Source organism: Oikopleura dioica, chromosome XSR (genome assembly GCF_907165135.1).
Source record: "Oikopleura dioica chromosome XSR, OKI2018_I68_1.0, whole genome shotgun sequence".
Lineage (NCBI taxonomy): Eukaryota > Metazoa > Chordata > Appendicularia > Copelata > Oikopleuridae > Oikopleura > Oikopleura dioica.
The window spans coordinates 7,922,304-7,942,179 of NC_137294.1; the positions used below are offsets into that span (position 1 = coordinate 7,922,304).

The following is a 19,876-nucleotide window of genomic DNA, read 5'->3' on the forward strand; positions in this document are numbered from 1 at the left end:
TATTTCTATGAAGAAGACATCAGTTTCCTGCCAAGGATCGTTTCCGACTTCGTACAAGAGACCATCTGATAGTTCTTCTTAACTTTTGACAGTGGTATTTGTTACGGACTTAGGCAAATTTGAGTTTTTAAGAATGGATGAGGATAATTACCCGGCTAGTGATGTAGTGCCGATTTATGACACGGGTAGTGGAACTTTCAGCGCAGAGCAAAATACCAAGGTGGGCTTCGCACTTACCCGGGCACTCAGATTACGTCGTTTCACCTGAAAAATACCAATTTACAATCACGAGAGCTCGTGAACTGATTCGACTGGCTGTAAATTGTCTGGAGTTGTCTCATCCAGAACAGGATTGTCCGGGTAAATGCGAAAACCACATAAGCAGATTTTGATGAGCTCATTGGAAGAGAAAAATAGGAGCCGTAATCGAACGAACTCGCCGTCAGATCTAGTGGCAACAGATGACAGTCCACTGGACCAGCTGCTGAAAACTCCTGCCACAACTGCTTTACCTGCTTTGCCGAGTTCTGCTCCTATGGATATTTTAGGAATAGGCCGAATTACATTATACTCGTAAATATGATTCTTTTCATTTTTATTAATTTGGTGTTAACGTAATGTACCCTTTATGCAGGCAATGATGATGAGGATCTCCAAAAAGCACTCCAAATGTCTCTTCAAGATGGACAAAATAACGAATTGAGCGCAGAGGAAAAAGACTTTCAAAGGGCGATTGCCGAATCTATGCAGACTCACGAAGCCCATCAAAACCCAGAAAAGCGCTCGCTAGAGTCTGATCGAGCTCCGCAGTTGGCAAATCCCGAAAGAGATCCAGACATGCCTGCTGGAATGCGTAATGTTGGGAGTAGCTGCTGGTTTAATTGCGTTCTCCAGGTAGTTAAATTCAAAGTTTCACAGCGTGAAGGGTCATGTTTCAGATAATGTACAACATTCCGAGCCTTCGGGAAGCAATATCTCACTACAACTCCTCATCCCCGTCGGAAGAGTTCTTTGCCTTACAAAAAACGTTAGCCTTACTTCATTTGTCGAAGTACTCTTGGGTGGACCCGATTGACGAAGTCCTTCTTTATCGTAAGATGATGCCGATGTCATCGCAACAGGATGCTGCTGAATTTCTTGGGAAATGCATCGAAATTTGCGAGAAAGAGTTCAAGAACGGCAACGAAAATGAGGACATAAGCGCGTTGACTTCAATTTATTCGGGGACACTCACTGTCACAGGCAAAGATAGTAAGGATCAGGTAATTATATACATTATTCTGTTGGCTCAGCGGACGGTTCCTCGTCCTACAAAATAATTGATTCACCTCGAGCTTGATAATACCTCTGGAGAATTTTCTTCCTGGCCATCTTCAGGATTTTCTTCTTCTACTTGTGTCTCATCCTTAGCTGGTTTAACTTTGATCGGTGTAACTGGGGTTACTTCTTGAGTTTCAGTAGCCAGAGAACCTTGTGTCACAGGCGCAACTGGAGCAGCTATTTGCTGCGGAACTCCCATCATCGCCTGCGTCAGTGGTGCAGCCGCTACTGGAGCACCACTTAGCTGAGCTAATTGCTAGTTACACATTCATAGACGGGCTATACCTTCGCTAGCTCTTGATCATAGTAGGCTTTGTAGTAATTATATTCTTGCATGAAGTAGGTCTTGTAGTCTTCCTCGAGTTTTTGTCTTAATAGATATTTATTCCCATGAATATGAGTCAACTTCATGGGAATAAATATGACATGGTTAATTCATATGAATACTTCCATATGAGAAGTTAGTTTAATATCGCACCTTGATGCATCATCAGTTGCCTGAGAAACTGCCGTCAAGTAATTCTGATCAGTTTGCATTCTCATGCTTGGCTCCATGGCAGCAAGTTGTGTTTCCGCTTGTTTCTTGAATTGAAGGTATTCAGAAGACATTCCACTCGGAGCGTCAGGCAGCGTCGGTATCTGGTTCGCCGCAGCTGCACCATTTACTTCCACCCTTCGAAATTCATAAATAGTTTTCTTGGATCACAAGGATTGCGACGAGTGCGACTTATTGTGGGGCACTGTCGCATTTACAGTATAGGCTATACTTTTTGCTTACCCTGCACCAACTTGATCGGAAACCTCTCCTAGACCTTCTCCTTCCGCTTCCTCTTCCTCGCCTTCGAGGAGTGCCGCAGAAATATTAGCAATTTCTTGACGGGCCTCTGCCACATCGGCCTTTACAAAATGAAGCTCTTCTCTCACTTGTTGTATGAACTCTTTCATGATTTCACAGAGCTCTTTTTGTCTATCTTCAGAATTTTTATCTAACATGATGGCGGCAGTATAGATGCATCCGTTTGTCGACATGTTTTGCTGTTTCTACAAAATAATCATTCCAACTTTTTTATGCTTTTCCTTAAATCCCAAACCTTTATATTCTGCTCAAATGGTTTGAATGCATCTTTGTCCTCATACGGGGTGGGAAGCTCCAGCTCTAATATGTCCTTTTTTCACGGTTTTTCACATTTTTGAAAAATGATTTTTCTATAATATCGTTGATATTATTGATAGTTTCACATAAATAAAACAAAAAATCTGAGTTTATAGAGGTTAGAAATTTCTCTCTTTCGAACCGCTTCTGATGTGCTTGAATTGGATCACACTGTATTTTGGTGATAGGATCGCGATCCGGTTTCTTGTATCGAGACCTCCATCCGAGTAGATTCTCTGGGGGCTGTATGTGCTCTTTCCACTTATGGAGACGTTCCTCTGATAAAACTTCGTGTTCTCTTTGCGGATCCATTTCCATTTCAAACTCATCTTCGCACTCAGGCAACTCGAGCTCTTCATTTTCCGCCATCTTTGTGGAGACTGATAAATTGGAAAAAACGCTTTATATGGTACTATGTACTTCTGAAAGATTGACTAAAGATTGAATCATTTAAATCATGTCCGCACTGCAGAATTAATAGAGTCTTCCGTTTAGTCATTTTCGAGCAACGAGGATTTTGGTCCACATTTTAATATTCATGTTCACCAAAAGGGGAACCTAGGTACGTGCTGTATATTTTATAAGGTTACAACTTGCCCTTTAGAAAACGCCTTGAATGGAATTGAAATCAACAAGGAGACGTGGATCAAGACTCTTCCCCAGGTGCTTTTCCTAAACTTAAACCGCTTCGAGTACAACCGGCAACTACAAGTCCCTCAAAAATCGAATGAACGACTTGAGTTTAAAGAAGAAATTTTCATGGATAGGTACTTGAGCTGCAACCAAGACAGGGTAATGATTTATTTATCGTATGTCTAAGAAGCAGGAGAGGCTAGACTGCGGCTGAATAAGTGATCATCGTGATTCGCGAGAGGCGACTGACAATTCCAAAAGAAGAAATAGATATTTTCGAACAATTTTAAAACTATCTTTAATTACCCTTACAAGACTTGGCTAGAAAACTCCACAACGAACATCAGTCTATCGAGGAAAAACTTCTCACGATAAGTAATTCAAAAGCAGCTCTCACAAAAAGAGGAGATATGAATGTCAACCGTACGCTGCAAACTGTGATCGACATGTGTGCTGCGACGGAAAGCTCAGAAACGTTGCCCGCTGATATCAGTCTCTCTGATATGAAGGCTACCAAGGCTGTGCTCACCAAATGGAACGACTTTATTAAATCGGAAAATCAGAAGCTTTCTGAAACAGCCACTGAATTGCGCTCTCAAAGAAGAAATCTTTACACGAAAAGTTCGTTGCAGCAAGAGAGATTCTTTTTATCGGGTGTGATTGTTCACCAGGGACAAGCAGGCGCTGGTCATTACTGGGTTTACATTCTAAAAGGCGAATCATGGTGGCGGATCAACGATAATGATGTTAAGAAAGTTGAGTTTTTCGACATCGAGAAAGAAAGCTTTGGTGGTGCCTCCGGTAGCTCGTCAGCCTATATATTGGTTTACCAGAAAGATGGGGGTACTGTTATCACTGACGAGCTAGCCCCTGCCCTTGACAGTGCTGTGAAGCATCATGACGAACAGCAGGCTCAGCGAGCTAGTGAAGCTAATCGGAAGTCGCCGCCAGTGCCAGATTGGTCTGAGCCAGTTGATGATCCATACAGTGTTAATGTTATGCACCACGTTCCCGCCTTCAGCAATACGGAAGCGTCGCCACTTGATATTCCAGCGTTGGAAGTTGCGACAGAAGAAAGTGACATGGATGTCGACGAAGTCAATGTTGTCTCAAGCAACCTCACCTCTACAGAGCTAGAGTACAGGTAACTGTAGAAGAACTGTTTGAAATTATCTTCATTATTAAGCCAGCAGTTTGACGCTTGGCTCCAAGGCAACTGCAGAAATGAGAAAACGAGATTTTATAAGAATCATTTTATCGATTCTTTGACATATGATCTACAAACGAAACGGCAACTAAAGTTTGCGGCATTTTTGGACGAAAATGGCAAAACAGAATTTCTTCGAAGTTTCTGGAATGAAGTCAAGAATAAGGTTTTGAATGGCCTTTTAACCTCTTACAAACTTTTAATTTAGGAGCTTATTGAGCAATATAGAAATATTTCTAAGCTCCATGCTCTCCATGCCTGCACGTTTGAAGATATGGTTCAAGGTACTTGAGCGGCCATATTCCAAATTCATTAAAACTGATAGCCCTTTTCGCCTGGGACAATGGCAGGTGGAATACTATGGATGACGTTATACGGGCGCTTCAATATGCTGAGACGGCTATATTTGATCAAATATGGTTTACCGAGTTAAACGACATTGGCTGCGATGAGATTGAGCATTCATATTTCTATGATGCACTGAGTCGTATACTCTTTGATGCCACTAACGTAAGATTAATTGAAAAATGCGTATTTGAAGGAAATTTAGAAAATAATGGATGCTTTGTCTTCTGCGGCTAACCCAATTGCTCATTTGAAGGAACTAAATGGCTACCTGAATCTATTTTTGTATTTGAGCAAAAGCATTAACTCGTTCACGGAATATAGGAACTGGTTTTATCATCAATCTGCAGCGTGTATTCATGAACTCTAGTTTACACTCCAAAAACCAAAAAATAGAGATGACACGATAAACAACGTAAAGCAGAGAGTAGACTTCGTGCGTGGCAAGTGGCTAGAATTTCAGGAACAAACTTTCAATACCGAACTGGACAACGCCAAAGGACCAATGGAAGATTTTATCGGCCGTCTGTTCCTCGAGGACTGCCAAGAAATTTATTATAATCTACGAAGCCGCGAGGATGAAAGCTCGTGGAAACTGAAAGAGGATCCAAATCTGACAATGCAAAATTACAGTTCACTGAAGCAACAGAAGTTTGATTAAATGTACACAGCCAAAAATATTTATTGCCATTAAAACAAAATACTGCTCAATGACATCCTGTTCAAAATTTCGCTACCAATGCAGGCTACATGTAACCTACCTGTATATTCCTGTATGATAATGAAAATATTTATATAAATAAAAAGATAAAGATGTTCAAAAATATGTTGACTGAAAGATTATTGAGCGCCGGTGACTAGAGTTCACTCAGTTACTTGCGCTTACTTTGATTCCTTCCTTGCTGGAAATAATGAACTCGCAGGATCTGCCTTTATTTGTTACAAATAAGATTGTAAAAAGTGAGAGTTATTTTCTTATCACGATCAAGAAGAAAATTCTAGTGACAGAGCACTTGGGCCAGCCTGAGTAGTATTGTCCTAGTCGTAATCCTTTCAATTAAATTATTCGCAGAGAACAAAAGGCACACTTTGCACAGATTTCCACGCGTCAAAAATTCTAAGCCTTTGAATTTAAGCATTCTCGTCTTGTTGTCCTTTTGAGATTTCGCTCTCTCACTGTTCGCTGCCGCAAATTTACCATTTCTGAAATCACAACCGGTAGCGAATTAGTTAAATGACTCGCCGCCTGAATCAGAGATCATCGTAAAAAGCAGGCAAAGCCTTTCATGACAATTTTACCATTTGTCCGTTATACTTTACCGACTGGCGCCGCCACAAAAATATGAAATAGAGAAATTTACAACTGCGGGTGGAATAATAAGTGAAACGAAAGCTACCATGCTGGTGATTCTAGCATCAATATTTGGCTTATTATCAGCGAGAGAAGTACCTGTCGAGCTTATCGCCCAGCCAGTCGTCAGCAGTCGTGATGGAAGCATTCAGTGTTTTTTTGATTTGGAATTATCAGATAGGCTCAAAGGTTTAACTTGGAAGTAAGTTCGGGGCTCGATTATTTACGTTTACTATAATACATTGGCATGATGTTCTATTCTTTCATAAAAGAAAACGCGAATATCAGAATCACCTCTTTTACTACTTGAAATTCTAGGCGTTCTTTCCAAGATGAGGAGGATGAAATTATCATGGTGCTGGACGGAGAAGGTCAAACCCGACACGCATTAGACGGCAGATTTTCTAGCTTTTTGAAAAATGCGACGAGCATCGATAGTAAAAATAGGTAATTACAAAAAGGTCAACTGACACTCAAGTTCAGGCATACGGTTTCGATAAAGGAATTATCCATTGTTACCGGACGCACTCCCCAAGATTGTCGAAAAGACATTGTAGATCCAAGAATCGTTACAAATCCTACACAAAGCTGTTTATTCAGTAAATAAACTTGCTGAAAATTGCCTACAAAAAGCCAAGAGTGTCAAAAATTTTACGAGATAATTTAGAGACCCGGCATTACGATGATAGTTCTGTGATTAAAATAGGCTTATGAGATTTTTTTTCATAATCCCCACATACTTAAATAATTAACCTTAGACAAAGTATTTTTTATCAATTGAAGATATCATTCTAAAAGCGTATAAAGCTAATATATTTTAATATTCAGATTTGAATCGTTATTGAGAATAAATGAGGTTTCAACCAGTGATGACCAGTTCGACTACAATTGTGAAATTACTTTTATGGACTCAGTAAAGGGTGCTTTCCATCAGTCTGATTCTGAAACAGGTGCAAGGTTGAAAGTCCTTCGCCCTCCCTCTACGCCCTATTTGACGATTGATAGCAGCTCAGGTTTGGAAATAAATTTTGCTCGTAAAAGCGTCTAATCCGTTTTTGAAGACGAGGCGGTATTTAAATGCGAAGTCGAGGATCTCGGATACCCAAACGATGCCTCCGTCGAAATACTTCACAACGGGACGTTACTTACAAGCCAGCAGAACGCAATTATCGAGGCCGATCTCAAACTTAGTCCCAAAGACGCACGTACCATTGTTGAGTGCCGAACAAGTCACGAAAGTTTCGATCTTGGACTAGCGCAACAAACGACTGACGAGTTCGAGCTCGTCGCTCCGCAATTGAGTGGGCCGAATGCACCATTTTCGCTCTATTTGACGAAAAAGGCTTTGTCTCAGATCCCTGCTAAAAAAGTGAACACCAACTCTGCACTTGGTTCCGGAACAGGCCTTTCTGTCAAAATTCAGGACAAGTGAGCATTTTTTCGTGATAACAGAAAGTTAACGGATGAGTTTAGGTCAGCAAAATACTGCCATGTTTCTGTGGAAATGGATACTGACGCGCTTCCAGTTCCAGCCTTGCTAGTTTTCACAGGAAAAAACCAAACGTCAAACATGACTCCATCGAGTGGCAATCGTATGACCATCACGCTCGACAAAAATGCCGAATCTACAACTGTTGTGGCTATGAGCCCCCTTGGAAGTGTCGGCTTTACCTTCGACAACTCGGTCCACGCAGAATGTAGGTACTGCGAATCTCGACCAATTTAATTTTGCGCGTTAGGTTTTCCTTCGCTTCCTGCTCAAACAGTGAAGAAGTCCGGCAGCTCGTCATTCAACGGGGCGATTATCGCCATATTCGTTATAGTGATTCTTGTCAGTGTTCTAATTGGATTAGGTTTGTAGTCGTTTTTTTTAAATTCGTTTCGTTTGCTTTATAATTACTCACGCTGGTTCTAGTGTTTTTGAAAAGACGGCGGGACATGGAAAAGGGTAACGGTGATAATGAAAACGCAAACGCGACGATGCGGTCTGTTGAATCGCAGGACTTCGAAGCTTACCAACCGGAGCAAAATGATACAAAAAGAAGCCAGTCTAATCGAGAATCAGGTTTATTTTTCAAGAAATTATAATCCTTATTAATCTGATCTCGTAGTTTATTTCAGTAAAGGTTTCGGATCTCATTAAGATCATCTTCATTACTAAATAGTTGTAAGAAAACGTAAAAAATAGAACGAACCTTTGAGGGCCTTTCGGGCATAATCAATTATGGCAAATATATTTCAATTATAATTATTGCATGATCTTGTTAACTTTTCATTTTAGCATTAATTTTCGTCATAACTTTTCTTTAACTTGGTACAATCGATGAAGCACTTAATCAGCAGTCGTACGAGTTGTATTCTGAGTTATTGTTTTCAGGAGCAACATATTTACTACGGCAATGTTTATGCGGAAATAATTAGCGAAACGCTCATGGCGTTGTTTTTATTATAAATTAAGCAGATGTTAATTTGAATTTAATCAAATAGCTTTTGTTCTAATCTAGCGCGCCGTTAGAACTTGATAAATACATTAAAACTATTATGAAAGAATAAATATTCAGAGACTTCTCGTTTCGTTCAACCAAACACAAGCCTTGCTCTCTCAGACGATGATGCAGACATCTAGTTTTAATCAATCTTATATTCTCGCCTGTAATAAATTATCGAATTTAAAATCTCAATTTTAGGTGTTTTCTATGATGCCGAAGCTGAAGAACAGTCATTTATAGCTTCTGAAAACGAAGCTAGATTAGGTGAAGAGTCGCCTTTGCGTAAACAAATCTACAGCTAGAGTTCTTCAAAGTCCTTTAAATTATGTCAGTGTAGAAAAGTGAAATCCTGTATTTCATCAAGAGAAACTAATTTTTCTACCGATTGTTGAATTCTTTTGAAAGATCACTCGGCCGTTTTATGAACTTCGAAAAGCCTCGAAGTGGCCCTTTGGAAGATAGACTAGCCCAGGAAGCGATTCAAATTAATTCATAAATCTGCCAAAAAGATTTATAAAAACCTCTGTTTTCGATGGTAAAAAATATCGCCTTGAAAGCTCTACAACAAAAACACTAATTGAAGAAAATCAATATCAGTGCTAAAATCGCCAACTACCATTTTCGAAAATATAAAATTAACAAATCATTTATGAAATAGAAAACCTTTATTGTTTGTTCAATACAGCAATATTTTGTATATCACGATTTGGAGAAGCTCCCTCGGGCTTTTTAAAAAAGTTTATACAGTGAGTGAAAATATTTATGTACAAGAATAAGAATCGGAGCATCTTCTTGAGACGGTAGTATTTATAAGGTCATGTAGTTGTGTGGATCACCAGCTACGCTTTCAACAACATCACCATCGCAAGTTCCAGTGGAAACAATGTTGAAGATCTCGCCAAGAGCGGAGCTTAAAAAACGGTACTCGAATGAAATGAGCCGGAGAATAGTGCTAGTTTCGTAATAGACTGCTGTTAATTTACCTCGTTCGGCAGCAGTCTTTGTTATTGGCGTAGCCTCTTCGTTCGGGGTAAATACCGCAGCATTTTTCCTTGAGAGGAGATTGCACTCCATTACCTCGCTCGGGACAAGTGTAAGATCCGCCTCCAGAAACGGTTCTGAAGCTCTCATCGATGCAGTAAGTTTTCCCTTCGTCGATTGGGTTTCCGTTGTTCTAAGGAATAAGGGTTTAGATAAGCCAACTTATCGCGCGCTTCTCCTTATCGCACAGTTTTGGTATCAATGTTACGCTACAGTTCTCTGATCTAATCGAGATTATGGCAAACCTGGCACTGGTCTTCGTTGTAAGCAATTTTAGCAGCAAAGGCGGCGTCACACTGGCAAATGTGCTCTCCATCAGATTGAGCGCCTCCTGAGCAGTCAATACTTCTCTTTCCATCACTATCAGTTGTAAAGGTTGCCGAATACGAAAGCTCAGAGTATTTTTTTCCGTAGTCGATGTTAACGCAGGCATAACATCTATTATTTTAAAGATATTTCATTCAATTCACTCATTTTTTGTACCTGTAAAGATCAGTGCACGCCTTGTCGTTCCAATCTACATTAGCTGAACCGGCGCCAAGGTCTTCAATGTTGGAAGTTCCCTTGGCCCAGCAGTAACAACCGTAACTAGTGTACTTCTGTTCAAGCGCTTGGAGAGTTGCGTCCATGTTCTGTGTTGCTGGATCGACACTGTCTGCACCTTCTCCTTGCATGTAAGCAATCATAGCGGCAATAGGAGCAAAGTTCGATGTGCCAGCCTTCACTCGAGTTAGAAAATAGAAAATCAGACTACTAAGTAGTCCAGCTCGTTTTTCATCCATGGGATAGATTGAAGTTTTAAATCTACACTCGTTCCTGTCTTCTGTACCTTCCAGCGGCGAGATGCTTCTCAACCCAGTCTCCAGCAATATTTCGTTCGACCTTGTGCTGGAAATTTTCTCGAAAGGTTGCATTGGCCAAAGAAATAAAGGCAAGAGAGAGCTTCTATAAAAAAAACGTTAACAAACAAAAATCTCTTTGAAACTTGGAATTACCATTTTGTGTTTGGGGTATTGACTGATTCACTGTTTTGAGGGATGACATGTTCTTCTTGCTTGCTGTTTTTATATCCCTTAGAATTTGATCCAGAGCGCCAAATTCTTACTGATAAGAAACCGAGAGCGCGACGTCTTGCGGCGCAATCTCTCGCCGCGCTCACAATTTTTCTGCTGCTTGTTTTCCCTCAACGTGAAATTTCAATCTCTTTTGTGCTTATCAGTACTTGTTGCTTTGGGTATTTTATATTACCATCTTGTATGGTTAATTTCATTGAAATGCAATAATAAACGCGCCAATTTTCGCCAAAGCATGTTTATTATGACGAGCAACATATTTTAACGCTACGGAACAGACCCATAATATTTAATAAAGTGAGGTAGTGACAACGGTCGTCCCAAAGAAAGATTACACTTCGTCAAAACAGTTCCTTGACGGGAAAGGTGTTCCACTGTATTTATATGTTCTCGAAAATTGTGTTTATTTGAAAAATTTTAGCCTTGCGGTTCACCAAAGCCATACTTTTTCTAGTCGGACAATGAGTAAATAGCTTAGCCAAAATAAGAAAGGTCTTCATGGGACTATCCGTTTTGGATATATATTTACTGATTAGGGAAGTTAGAACCAGTAGGATTTGCTAAACAAACTAGCTGGAAACGATCCCCGTTCACGTGCATTTCGCAAAAAGAATAAATGAACACAAGACGGATTTCATTCTTGATCCACTTTCTCAGTGCTAGAAACATTTGTCAAGGACCTCTAGTTATTTTTGATGCACATCAAAACATATCGAGCTGAGTTGTTCAAAATTCATAAAACGTGATCGATTGATAACCTGTTCATTTTATTTAAGATTCGAAAATTATTGTCGAGGTACTAGAAACTCTCTTTGGCTAAGAAAATGGCGAATTGGCTAATACGGAAGAATGGTCTTTTTGGGAACGTGCAGGACGCGGTCCAAAGTACCAAGGCGTGTTTTTGATATCCGCTGGTTCCTTCGGAATTTTTTACCCACTTTAGAAAGTCTTTTTTTAGCTGCTGGAATCTTTGGGGTAAAACGAGAAATAACCAAAGACGACAGATAATGGCTTTTCTTCGATGTTTGGATAGTTTTAGCTTATCGTGTATTTGGTTTGAATGTTGCTGGCTTTTATCGGATTTTTTAGGGTCGAATTTAGTCGAATAAAAAATTACTGCTTCGGTGACGATAAAACTTTTAACATATCCTTCGTGATAAAAAAAGAAGCAAAATAGACAGAAACGTGCGTCTTCTTTCTTTGGCCGGAACGAACTCAGTGGAAGAACAAGATAATGAGCTGGCCCAATTTCGGTATTTTTATTACTTTTTTACCTTGCACTTTAAATCGTAGTGCGGCTTCGACATTCCAGCCGCTTTGGGTTAGTCTTTTGATTTATGCTGAGAAAGAATTAAGTAAATCTATTTTGGCTTACAAACTTGCAAATTTCAGCCCATGAGAGTACTTCTACGAGAGACTGTTGAAGAAAGAACAAGTCTTGACCTTAATTTTTGAGCGCTTGAATTGCACTTTTACAAAAACGTTTCAAATTTCAAGAGCAGCTTTAAGAAAGAGCCGTCTAAGAAAGTGGCCTCACTCGAACTGTTACAGTAAAAAAATAGAGAAGCTGTTATCAGATTTTGCCACCGCGCATATGCGAGAGGTTGATCGCCTGCTCGTTCATAATTCTATTCGGCTGAGGTCTCTAAAGATATAACTCGACGTCAGGCAAATATCCGCCGGTCGGAAAAACAGAGGCCGCTCCACGTACTGCAGGTTAGTCTCAGCCCGATCATACAATATCACGCCAATAACCTTGCCAAAATACGCGTCAGGTTAAGATTTCTTTAGAGCGCCTCTGTAGCTCTAAAAATCTGCGTGATGCTATCATTTCTTTCGCTAACTCGATAGAAGGTTATTTTGATAAGTAAAGGTGAAAAAATTCATTCTCTCTTGTATTCAAATTTTTTGCCTTATTCATTATTTTGCTTCGTAGCTGCAACATAAATCCGCTATTTTTCAACGAACGGAACTACTTAATCGAGGCTTTTCACTTAATCGATCAAGGTCATTCTCGGGGCCCATTAACAATTAATCTTGATATCGCCTCCTTCGTCTGAGGCGAAAAAAGAGACCTTACTAGAGTGTATTTTTGTACTATCAACGTGTCCCGGATCGGTTTAGAATCAGGAAGCACTTTTGATTGTCTTATTTTGGTGGAGCCGATTTAGATATATCGCGGGCGGAGGCTACCACGTTTCCGCCGTATCATTGTGTACATGCAACAAACGTTCCTTTCTGTCGGACCATGCTCGCTATCTTCCGCCGAAAACTGAGATAGGATGAGCAGAAACCGCACGTCAAATGCATTGTTTACCGGCCTCTTGTTTATGATAGTTAGGGTTAAAAGTATGGTTAAGGTCAAGGTTAGCCTCAGGGGCGTCGACAAATTGTCGTTTGACTGCCAATTTATCACTCGATAACAGTTAGAAATGATGCTCGATTCCCAAGGATTTTTATTTCAAACAGTTTAGAAAAATTATATTCGGGTGCAGTAGATACGTGAAAATCACTTTTGCGGAGTAAAATTCTAACCCCCATATTTCTTGTGCTCATTAGATAGAGCAACTCCTAAGGAGTCGAATGGTATAGTTTTTAGGGTCTGAGTCATCACCTATGACGTCATAAGGGCCCCCTTTGAAAAATGGGCATGTCCCCCTGTATCTCCGAAAATTTTCAGAAATATATGGAGATTTTGGCATCGTTTGAAAGCCCAGCTCAAACTGGTTATGAGCACAAGGTGTGCAAGAAAAAATTTTGACGAAAAAAAATTTTTTTGGGACAAAAACTTTTCTCGAAAAAATTTTTTTCGGAATTTTTTATTGCGCACCTAATGCTCATAATCAGTTTGAGCTGGGCTTTCTAACGATATCAAAATCTCTTTATATTTCCGAGAATTTTCGGAGATACAGGGGGACATGACTTGACATTTTCAGGTACTTTAAGCACTAGAATTAGAGATATTCTGTGGCTTGGACACATAAAAATTGTACCAATCGACTCCTCAGAACCTGCGCTACAAGATCAGCACAAAAAATATTGGGGTCCCGATTTTGCTCCGCAGAAGTCATTTTCATCTATCAGTATAATTTCTAATGATCGATTTCCAAAAATATTCAACAATTATCTGGAACTAAAGGAATATTTTTGAAAGATTTCCGACAGTTAACAAAAAATAATCAGAGACATAAAACAAGAGAGTGTTATTGAGAGCAGCGGACATTTAACTCGGTAAGAATTACTTTATAAAATTTGATTTTATTCACGAGCGATGAGGGAACTTATGCGTCGCTCAGCATCGGCTTTTAAACAAGAAATTTGTTCCATGATTGTCCTTTGTCACTTTTTTTGGTTACTTATTTGGTAAATTAAACTACATCAAAGATCTCATAATACCCATCCAAAAGCCATTTCAATTATTCAGAGGATTACTAATTAGATTCGAGTTCCGTTTAGATTCTATGTCGTTGATGGAAACTCTATTGGGGTAAACACTAAGCTTCGCTCCTTCAGGAGAGTTAGTAATTAGTAGTAACCGGCTCCTTCTCGCTGACGCCTCTTCCGTGAATAAATCGGGAAGACGCCTGGGACTGGGCTCGTAAGATCGACGCGACAGCGACTCTTCACCTTCTTTCAAAATGGAATAGATCGACTTAGAATTGGGCTGTTGAAATCGTGTTCGGTAACTTGATTTTAATCTCTTATTAAAATACCGTTAGAAACTCTAAAGCCCCGCCTGGAGTTCGCCCAGAAATTGTTGGTAATCAAGCTCGCGTATTTCATCTTCAAACTGCCAAAGAAATTTATTTTTTAATCTGGAGCATCAAGTTTTACGTACCCCTTTATGTCAAAGTCTGAGATGCCATTCATCAAATTTCCAAGGTGCCCCGCTGAGGTTGCCCAAACTGCGCACTAATAATGTTATAACTTATGAATAAAGAAAATCAATCCGTTCAAGAATCAAGCAGACAGTAGCTTCACTTTAGGGCTGAAACTTATTGGTAAACATCGGTTGTTTAACGGGTTTAACTAGGATAAAGCCTCACGGACTTCCGATCAGAGCACTTTAATTCTCTTAAATTGAGGAAAAGTTTTTAAGGATGTCCGAATCATCATTCCAGTTTATGTAAAACTGAAACTAAATTTTAGGTTTCAGTAATATATTTTCTCCCAAAAATTTATTCAATTTGTCTTACATTCTAAAATGCCCATTTTGAGGAAAATTTCAGCTGACAGATTTGCGTAGGAACGTCCAGAAATGTTGTGAAAATGAAATTTATTTCAGAGAAACTTTAGGTCTAGTGACTAGAAGACGACTTCATAAAATTAATTTTGATCGGAGAAATAAGGTCGTAACTATGTTAAGATTTGGAGAAAATGGACATCTTCTTTTGCACGAAAAACTATACCTTGAACGAAGTCGCTGAAAATTTTAAGTTGATAGGGAAGACACTCGTGCTTAGTAATAAGATCAATCAAGTCGCGAAACCTTGAGTTTTAGATCATGGATTTAAGTGATTTGAATGGGTTTACTCTTCGTATCGCTCGGTAAACAAGGAGCGCTATTTACCTGTGCCACGATAAAGGGAAAAGCAAAGTGCATTCTTATCTCGATACTCGATGTGTTTAAGGGTGTCTTGATGTCGGCTAGAGAGCTTTATAGCTCGTCCGAGGGTGATTTGCGCCGTCGTGCGGTGATCACAAGCAGGATACGGCATTTATCTTGTAGTCGAATACATCATCGCGCCAAGGAGACTAATTTACTTGAGCTTAGTTATTATTACCTAATTAGTGAATCCTTAGCCGGATTCAGTTCCGGATGAGCCGATCACTTCCATCTGCCGCCGAGCGCCAGGAGAATGTAAATATGAGCAAACAACCTCAATTTTCTCTCATTTCTCGTCAATAATCCATCTATAAAAGTCATTCGATCCTCCTCACTGCAAATTGCATTAAATCTAGACGAACAAATTCCGATTGAGCGTGCTCCACTCGGACCCACCAAAATAAGCACTTTCTTGTTTAGTTCGAAACTAACTGTGGTCGAGCAGACGACGAAAACGTGACGTAGCCACAAATAACTCGCTAGGAAGAGAGAAGAAGGTGTTTATCCTATACAAAACGCAAAGCCACAATCTCAGATCGTCAAGGGGCTCAAAAAAGGTAATTTCGCGAGGCGAAAAATTTCATTTATATTGAATACATGTTCCTTGTAAAAAGACCCATTGCTCCTCGAATGTTTTGGGTAACCATTCCGGTTCGCATTATTGTTTCGTTTTCTTTAAATACCGGGCAGCGGAATGGCTATGCTGTTATCATCCTAAATATAACAGACATTTGCTATGAAAATATAAAATGCTTTTGAAATCGGAAAATTTGAGATATTTTTTCTTCTTCTTTGCTTAAAAGTTATCTTTTTCTTAAACGATCAATTCATATAGTGGAAAGACGTGGCCTGATGCAATTAAAATATCTCATTTCCCCTTGAGCAGTTCAAAATATAATTAGCTTATCTCTCCTTTTTTGTAAGTTAGCAAGTTTTGCGATCAATTGAAGCTTCCTTTAGCAATTAAGAAAACTAATCAGGACTCCCCTCGCTAAGATAGTTTTAGAAATGACAATGTAAAGTTCTTTAGCATCACTCTTATAAGCATAGAACAAAACAATAAGAAGAACCATGAGTATGCAAATCACAGATGATGCCGGAAATGCGGCACTGGTCCTAATCTAACTTTGTAGATAGAAATTAATCGAGAGGTTAAACAAGTTGATGTTCAATTTAGAATTTACTCTACTCTGGAAATTGAATTTGAGACTCTTAAATTGAGACGTGAGAAAAAAAGGGAATACTCTATTTTGCATCAATCAAGCTCACGAGTCGGTAGAAATTTTGTAAATTCAATGATCCATCCCTCGCTAAGTATTTGTATCTGAAACTGGTCAACTACTACCTGGACTAATCACGCACCGTGGATTGAATTTGATTTTTAATTAGTGTTTGACCTTCAGGTCAGATTTCGGTTTAAAAGCAGAAGAAGAATTTTGACTACAAACTGTAATCAGCTGAGCCAAACTGCAATTACTGTAGCTGCTTGTAAATCAGAAGAAAAAACAGACAGCTATTTACACATGTTTCAGATATATCTTTCCGTTTCATTCTTTTTTATCTTATTTTTTTATCGACATTTCGTTAACACATTTTTTAATTGCAGCGAATCGCAGAAGACAACGCGAAGAAAAATTGTAGGAATCTTCCAAGGGCGGCTGGAACAACGTAAACATTAGAGGCTCCGGTCCTCGTTGCGTTTGATGGAGCGGGAAATGTTTTTGACGATAACAGAACAACCAAGCGCTAGACTAAGCGCGCGAATGTTGATAACATAAAGAAATCCTTACTACCGCCATCTAGTTGGAAATCATATAAAAGCTTGAAAGCGATACCAAGTAGTCATCCTTTTCGTGAAGTTTTGAGCTAACTAACATGGTAAGCAAAGACAGAGAGAGAATCAATAGAAGAAAGTCATTTTTCTGTCGTCTCCGATGATAGAAACATTTGATTTCAAGAGAATAATTTGAAACAGGAAGTTAAACCGTGATTTTAAGAAACTTACTATCGCACTCTTCTCCGCCGCCAGTGCAACCTTCAAACAGACCTTCCAACACAGAGTCCAGCGAAGCGTGGCTGGTGATTGGGTCGATAACAACTTGGAGAGCGGACGATTCCGACGAGATGTTGTCGACAGCTTCAGACCGATCGCCGCCATGATTGCCTACTTGAAGGGTCTTGGGAGTGACGACCAAGATCCTTCTGCCCAAGGCTTGGAAGCAGAATTGCAACAAATTCAGGTATTCGCTCACGTGGCTAGCGGTTGTTAACATTGGAAAATTAAGGACACCTACACATCTTACGGTTGCTACTGCTGGGCGAATGGAGTCGATAACGTCGAAGATCTCGGATCCGGAAGCCGAAATGTCGATGCCACAGATTTTGCTTGCACTGAACTTTACAGGTAAATTTTTTATCGAAATTTAAAAGTAAACTTAATCCCGTTTAGATGCTACGCTTGTGTGAACATTGACTACGGAAGCGAGTACTCCGAGCTCTCCTACATGGCTTTCTTCGACACAGACTCCGAGGGAAACCGAGTGATCGACTGCTCAAGCAATGCTCAACAGAACGGTGATAGTTTGTGCTCATGTGATGCCAAATTTGCTCAACGAATCGTTCAAACTCAGAACCACTGTGATGTAAGCGAAAATGGAAATAAGACTTCAATATCAACGAAACGCTGAGCGTTCTCACCAACTGAAAACAATTTTAGAGCGGCGTCATGCTTTCCGACATGGGACTAAACAACTGCATGTCCGAAATGTACAGAACAATCAGCGGCGGTGGAAGCTACCAGTGCCCAGCCGGCTCCAACGGGCACCCTTCCAACGACAAATGCTGTGGCTTCTACCCCAACCGACAGCCCTACAACGAAAACAGAGAATGCTGTGCAACAAAGTAAGAGCTAGTAGTTTTTACAGTCAGTAACACTTTTATCCTAGTACTGTCGACGATCAGGGTTTCTTTACTACTCCAGACGTCAACATTGTTGCTGCTGACACTTGTGAAATGACGGGAGGTACAGTCGTCGTCTCCGCAGAGGGCGATCCCCATACCTACATTCCGTCTCAGTAAGAAGTGCGTCAACAACAGTATCCGCCCCTTTACATATATAATGCTGATGTCAGTGCATAACGTTACGACAAAATTACCAAAAAATGTTTTTTATCTCGACAATCTGTACATATTTCTTAATCTCTCTTTTTATACTTTTACAACCATTCGTTTCTGTAAAAACCTTTCTACGATTTTGTATAAGCAAAACAAACTGTGTTATACAAATAAACCATCACCAAAGTTAAAATCCCGCGTTCTTTATTTAGTACCAAAAGTCAATTAGCAACACAAATGAAGAAAAAGTGAAAGAGGTCCTAATGGAACGACTCTTGTTATAAAAACAACTTGTTTTATTCGATTCGGAGCTACTCCTTGTTTAGGCTTATAATATTTAACCGAACATCACTAATGTATTGAAATCGATGGAATTGAATGGAGAAATAATCTTAATAATAATAATAATATCAATAGCATGTTCCTAAAAAGTTTCTTCGTAAATAGTGTCACATGATATTTTAAGTCGGCTCTTTTCTTATGCATTATCATAATTAAGTTACCAAGAAAAGAGTCGTTTGTTAGTCTAACAAGCTGAAGAAGGGTTATCAAGATAAAATTTCAGCAACAGCCGTTTGGAATCTTCATATTCGTGAATAAAGATTGGGGATTTTCCGACAAAAAGGGAATAAGATAATCCTTTTTACTTGTGTATGCTCTTTTTAGAACTCCTCAGAGCTTTCTTAGCTTCTAAAGAGGTTCCACGTTACGTTTAAGGTGGTCAACGCGGTCTGTGGGCACCCCAAATTCCTTCACGCGTGAAATTGTCATTTTCTTTCTTACAGATATAAGCCGGCAGCGGGCTCCATCAGTGCTAGAACAAGTATTTCAGTCAAAAACAATATCACAATTAATTTTTAAAAATGAAGTTTTTCTATATGATAATCGCAACTGCGTACGGCCAGGAAGGATCTGGCGCAAATCAAGAGGACGAGGAGGATCGGGTTAAAATTAAAAATTGAATGTAAACAGCGAACTCGCTTATCAAGAGGATTGATATATCTATGCATCTCGATGCATAATCAGCATTAGACAAAATGCTTAATTTAACCTCACTTGGAAGCCATCAGCAAAAACGCCAGTCGATTTGCAACCAGCTGATCCGGAGCTTCCTTCTTCGAGGACTACGTATCCTGCCGAGAATACCTCCAATTTTGTTATGAGTTTAAACGCTTTCTACATGAACGCATTAACAACGTGATCGCTTCAGATTTATTTACAGCTGCTAGTCTCGAATCATTTACAAAAATATCTTAATTCGGGGATAGCTCATGCGCTGCCTAAAGCACAAGAACCCTAAATCATATTAATTTATAAAGCAAGGTCAAAACTCTTCAAAGATTATTATGACTACTATAATTCTTTTTACCAAAACTACATAGCCAACTACGATTCCTCTTATTACGAGGAGGCGGATTTAGGTTTTATCCAGTCGCGAAGCTCTGGCACACTTTGCAGGGTAGGCTCTTTTTCAGATAGGTCGACGGCGCTTGGTTCGGCGCCTGTATCGTGTCCCGATCAGCAAGTCTGCCAGACGACGCTAG

At 39.7% G+C, this 19,876-nt stretch overlaps 5 protein-coding genes across 5 annotated transcripts; 3 read left to right on the forward strand and 2 right to left on the reverse strand.

Annotated features, from left to right (window-relative positions):
• Positions 1-638: 638 nt before the first annotated feature.
• Positions 639-5,468, forward strand: LOC145709117 (uncharacterized). Its single transcript, XM_081786800.1, has 11 exons — positions 639-894; positions 939-1,262; positions 2,969-3,035; positions 3,078-3,265; positions 3,300-3,315; positions 3,422-4,250; positions 4,293-4,479; positions 4,522-4,597; positions 4,639-4,823; positions 4,864-4,978; positions 5,051-5,468. The coding sequence occupies exons 1-11, from the start codon at positions 670-672 to the stop codon at positions 5,317-5,319; spliced, it is 2,481 nt and encodes an 826-aa protein (XP_081642926.1). The 5' UTR covers positions 639-669; the 3' UTR covers positions 5,320-5,468.
• LOC145706777 (uncharacterized) lies at positions 1,276-2,842 on the reverse strand. Its single transcript, XM_081784217.1, has 7 exons — positions 2,630-2,842; positions 2,412-2,486; positions 2,099-2,361; positions 1,799-1,993; positions 1,606-1,690; positions 1,346-1,564; positions 1,276-1,308 (listed from the first exon to the last, which is right to left on the reverse strand). Exons 1-7 carry the CDS (start codon positions 2,840-2,842, stop codon positions 1,276-1,278), a joined length of 1,083 nt encoding a protein of 360 aa, XP_081640343.1.
• Positions 5,469-5,801: 333 nt separating the features above from the next.
• Positions 5,802-8,689, forward strand: LOC145707698 (uncharacterized). The gene is made up of 8 exons (XM_081785259.1): positions 5,802-6,211; positions 6,328-6,456; positions 6,838-7,022; positions 7,071-7,437; positions 7,483-7,706; positions 7,749-7,862; positions 7,925-8,074; positions 8,571-8,689. The coding sequence occupies exons 1-8, from the start codon at positions 6,057-6,059 to the stop codon at positions 8,633-8,635; spliced, it is 1,389 nt and encodes a 462-aa protein (XP_081641385.1). The 5' UTR covers positions 5,802-6,056; the 3' UTR covers positions 8,636-8,689.
• Positions 8,690-9,144: 455 nt separating this feature from the next.
• On the reverse strand, positions 9,145-10,574 carry LOC145707718 (uncharacterized). Its single transcript, XM_081785284.1, has 6 exons — positions 10,535-10,574; positions 10,355-10,484; positions 10,023-10,257; positions 9,785-9,977; positions 9,482-9,672; positions 9,145-9,408 (listed from the first exon to the last, which is right to left on the reverse strand). The coding sequence occupies exons 1-6, from the start codon at positions 10,535-10,537 to the stop codon at positions 9,306-9,308; spliced, it is 855 nt and encodes a 284-aa protein (XP_081641410.1). The 5' UTR covers positions 10,538-10,574; the 3' UTR covers positions 9,145-9,305.
• Positions 10,575-17,023: 6,449 nt separating this feature from the next.
• Positions 17,024-18,525, forward strand: LOC145707001 (uncharacterized). Its single transcript, XM_081784471.1, has 6 exons — positions 17,024-17,096; positions 17,216-17,458; positions 17,504-17,622; positions 17,668-17,860; positions 17,935-18,119; positions 18,164-18,525. The coding sequence occupies exons 1-6, from the start codon at positions 17,094-17,096 to the stop codon at positions 18,294-18,296; spliced, it is 876 nt and encodes a 291-aa protein (XP_081640597.1). The 5' UTR covers positions 17,024-17,093; the 3' UTR covers positions 18,297-18,525.
• Positions 18,526-19,876: the final 1,351 nt, after the last annotated feature.

Coding starts and splice junctions, on each gene's coding strand:
- LOC145709117 (XM_081786800.1), top strand. CDS start 670: ATGTCTCTTCAAGATGGACAAAATAACGAATTGAGCGCAGAGGAAAAA. Junction 1,263..2,968: donor GCAAAGATAGTAAGGATCAG/GTAATTATATAC, acceptor TCTTCCGTTTAG/TCATTTTCGAGCAACGAGGA. Junction 4,251..4,292: donor TCTACAGAGCTAGAGTACAG/GTAACTGTAGAA, acceptor TTCATTATTAAG/CCAGCAGTTTGACGCTTGGC.
- LOC145706777 (XM_081784217.1), bottom strand. CDS start 2,842: ATGGCGGAAAATGAAGAGCTCGAGTTGCCTGAGTGCGAAGATGAGTTT. Junction 1,691..1,798: donor GCAACTGATGATGCATCAAG/GTGCGATATTAA, acceptor ATATCTATTAAG/ACAAAAACTCGAGGAAGACT. Junction 1,565..1,605: donor ATGATCAAGAGCTAGCGAAG/GTATAGCCCGTC, acceptor CAATTAGCTCAG/CTAAGTGGTGCTCCAGTAGC.
- LOC145707698 (XM_081785259.1), top strand. CDS start 6,057: ATGCTGGTGATTCTAGCATCAATATTTGGCTTATTATCAGCGAGAGAA. Junction 7,438..7,482: donor TCTGTCAAAATTCAGGACAA/GTGAGCATTTTT, acceptor GGATGAGTTTAG/GTCAGCAAAATACTGCCATG. Junction 7,863..7,924: donor CAGTGTTCTAATTGGATTAG/GTTTGTAGTCGT, acceptor CGCTGGTTCTAG/TGTTTTTGAAAAGACGGCGG.
- LOC145707718 (XM_081785284.1), bottom strand. Junction 9,673..9,784: donor ACAACGAAGACCAGTGCCAG/GTTTGCCATAAT, acceptor CTTATTCCTTAG/AACAACGGAAACCCAATCGA. Junction 9,409..9,481: donor AAAGACTGCTGCCGAACGAG/GTAAATTAACAG, acceptor CCGTTTTTTAAG/CTCCGCTCTTGGCGAGATCT.
- LOC145707001 (XM_081784471.1), top strand. Junction 17,459..17,503: donor CAGAATTGCAACAAATTCAG/GTATTCGCTCAC, acceptor TGGAAAATTAAG/GACACCTACACATCTTACGG. Junction 18,120..18,163: donor AGAGAATGCTGTGCAACAAA/GTAAGAGCTAGT, acceptor CTTTTATCCTAG/TACTGTCGACGATCAGGGTT.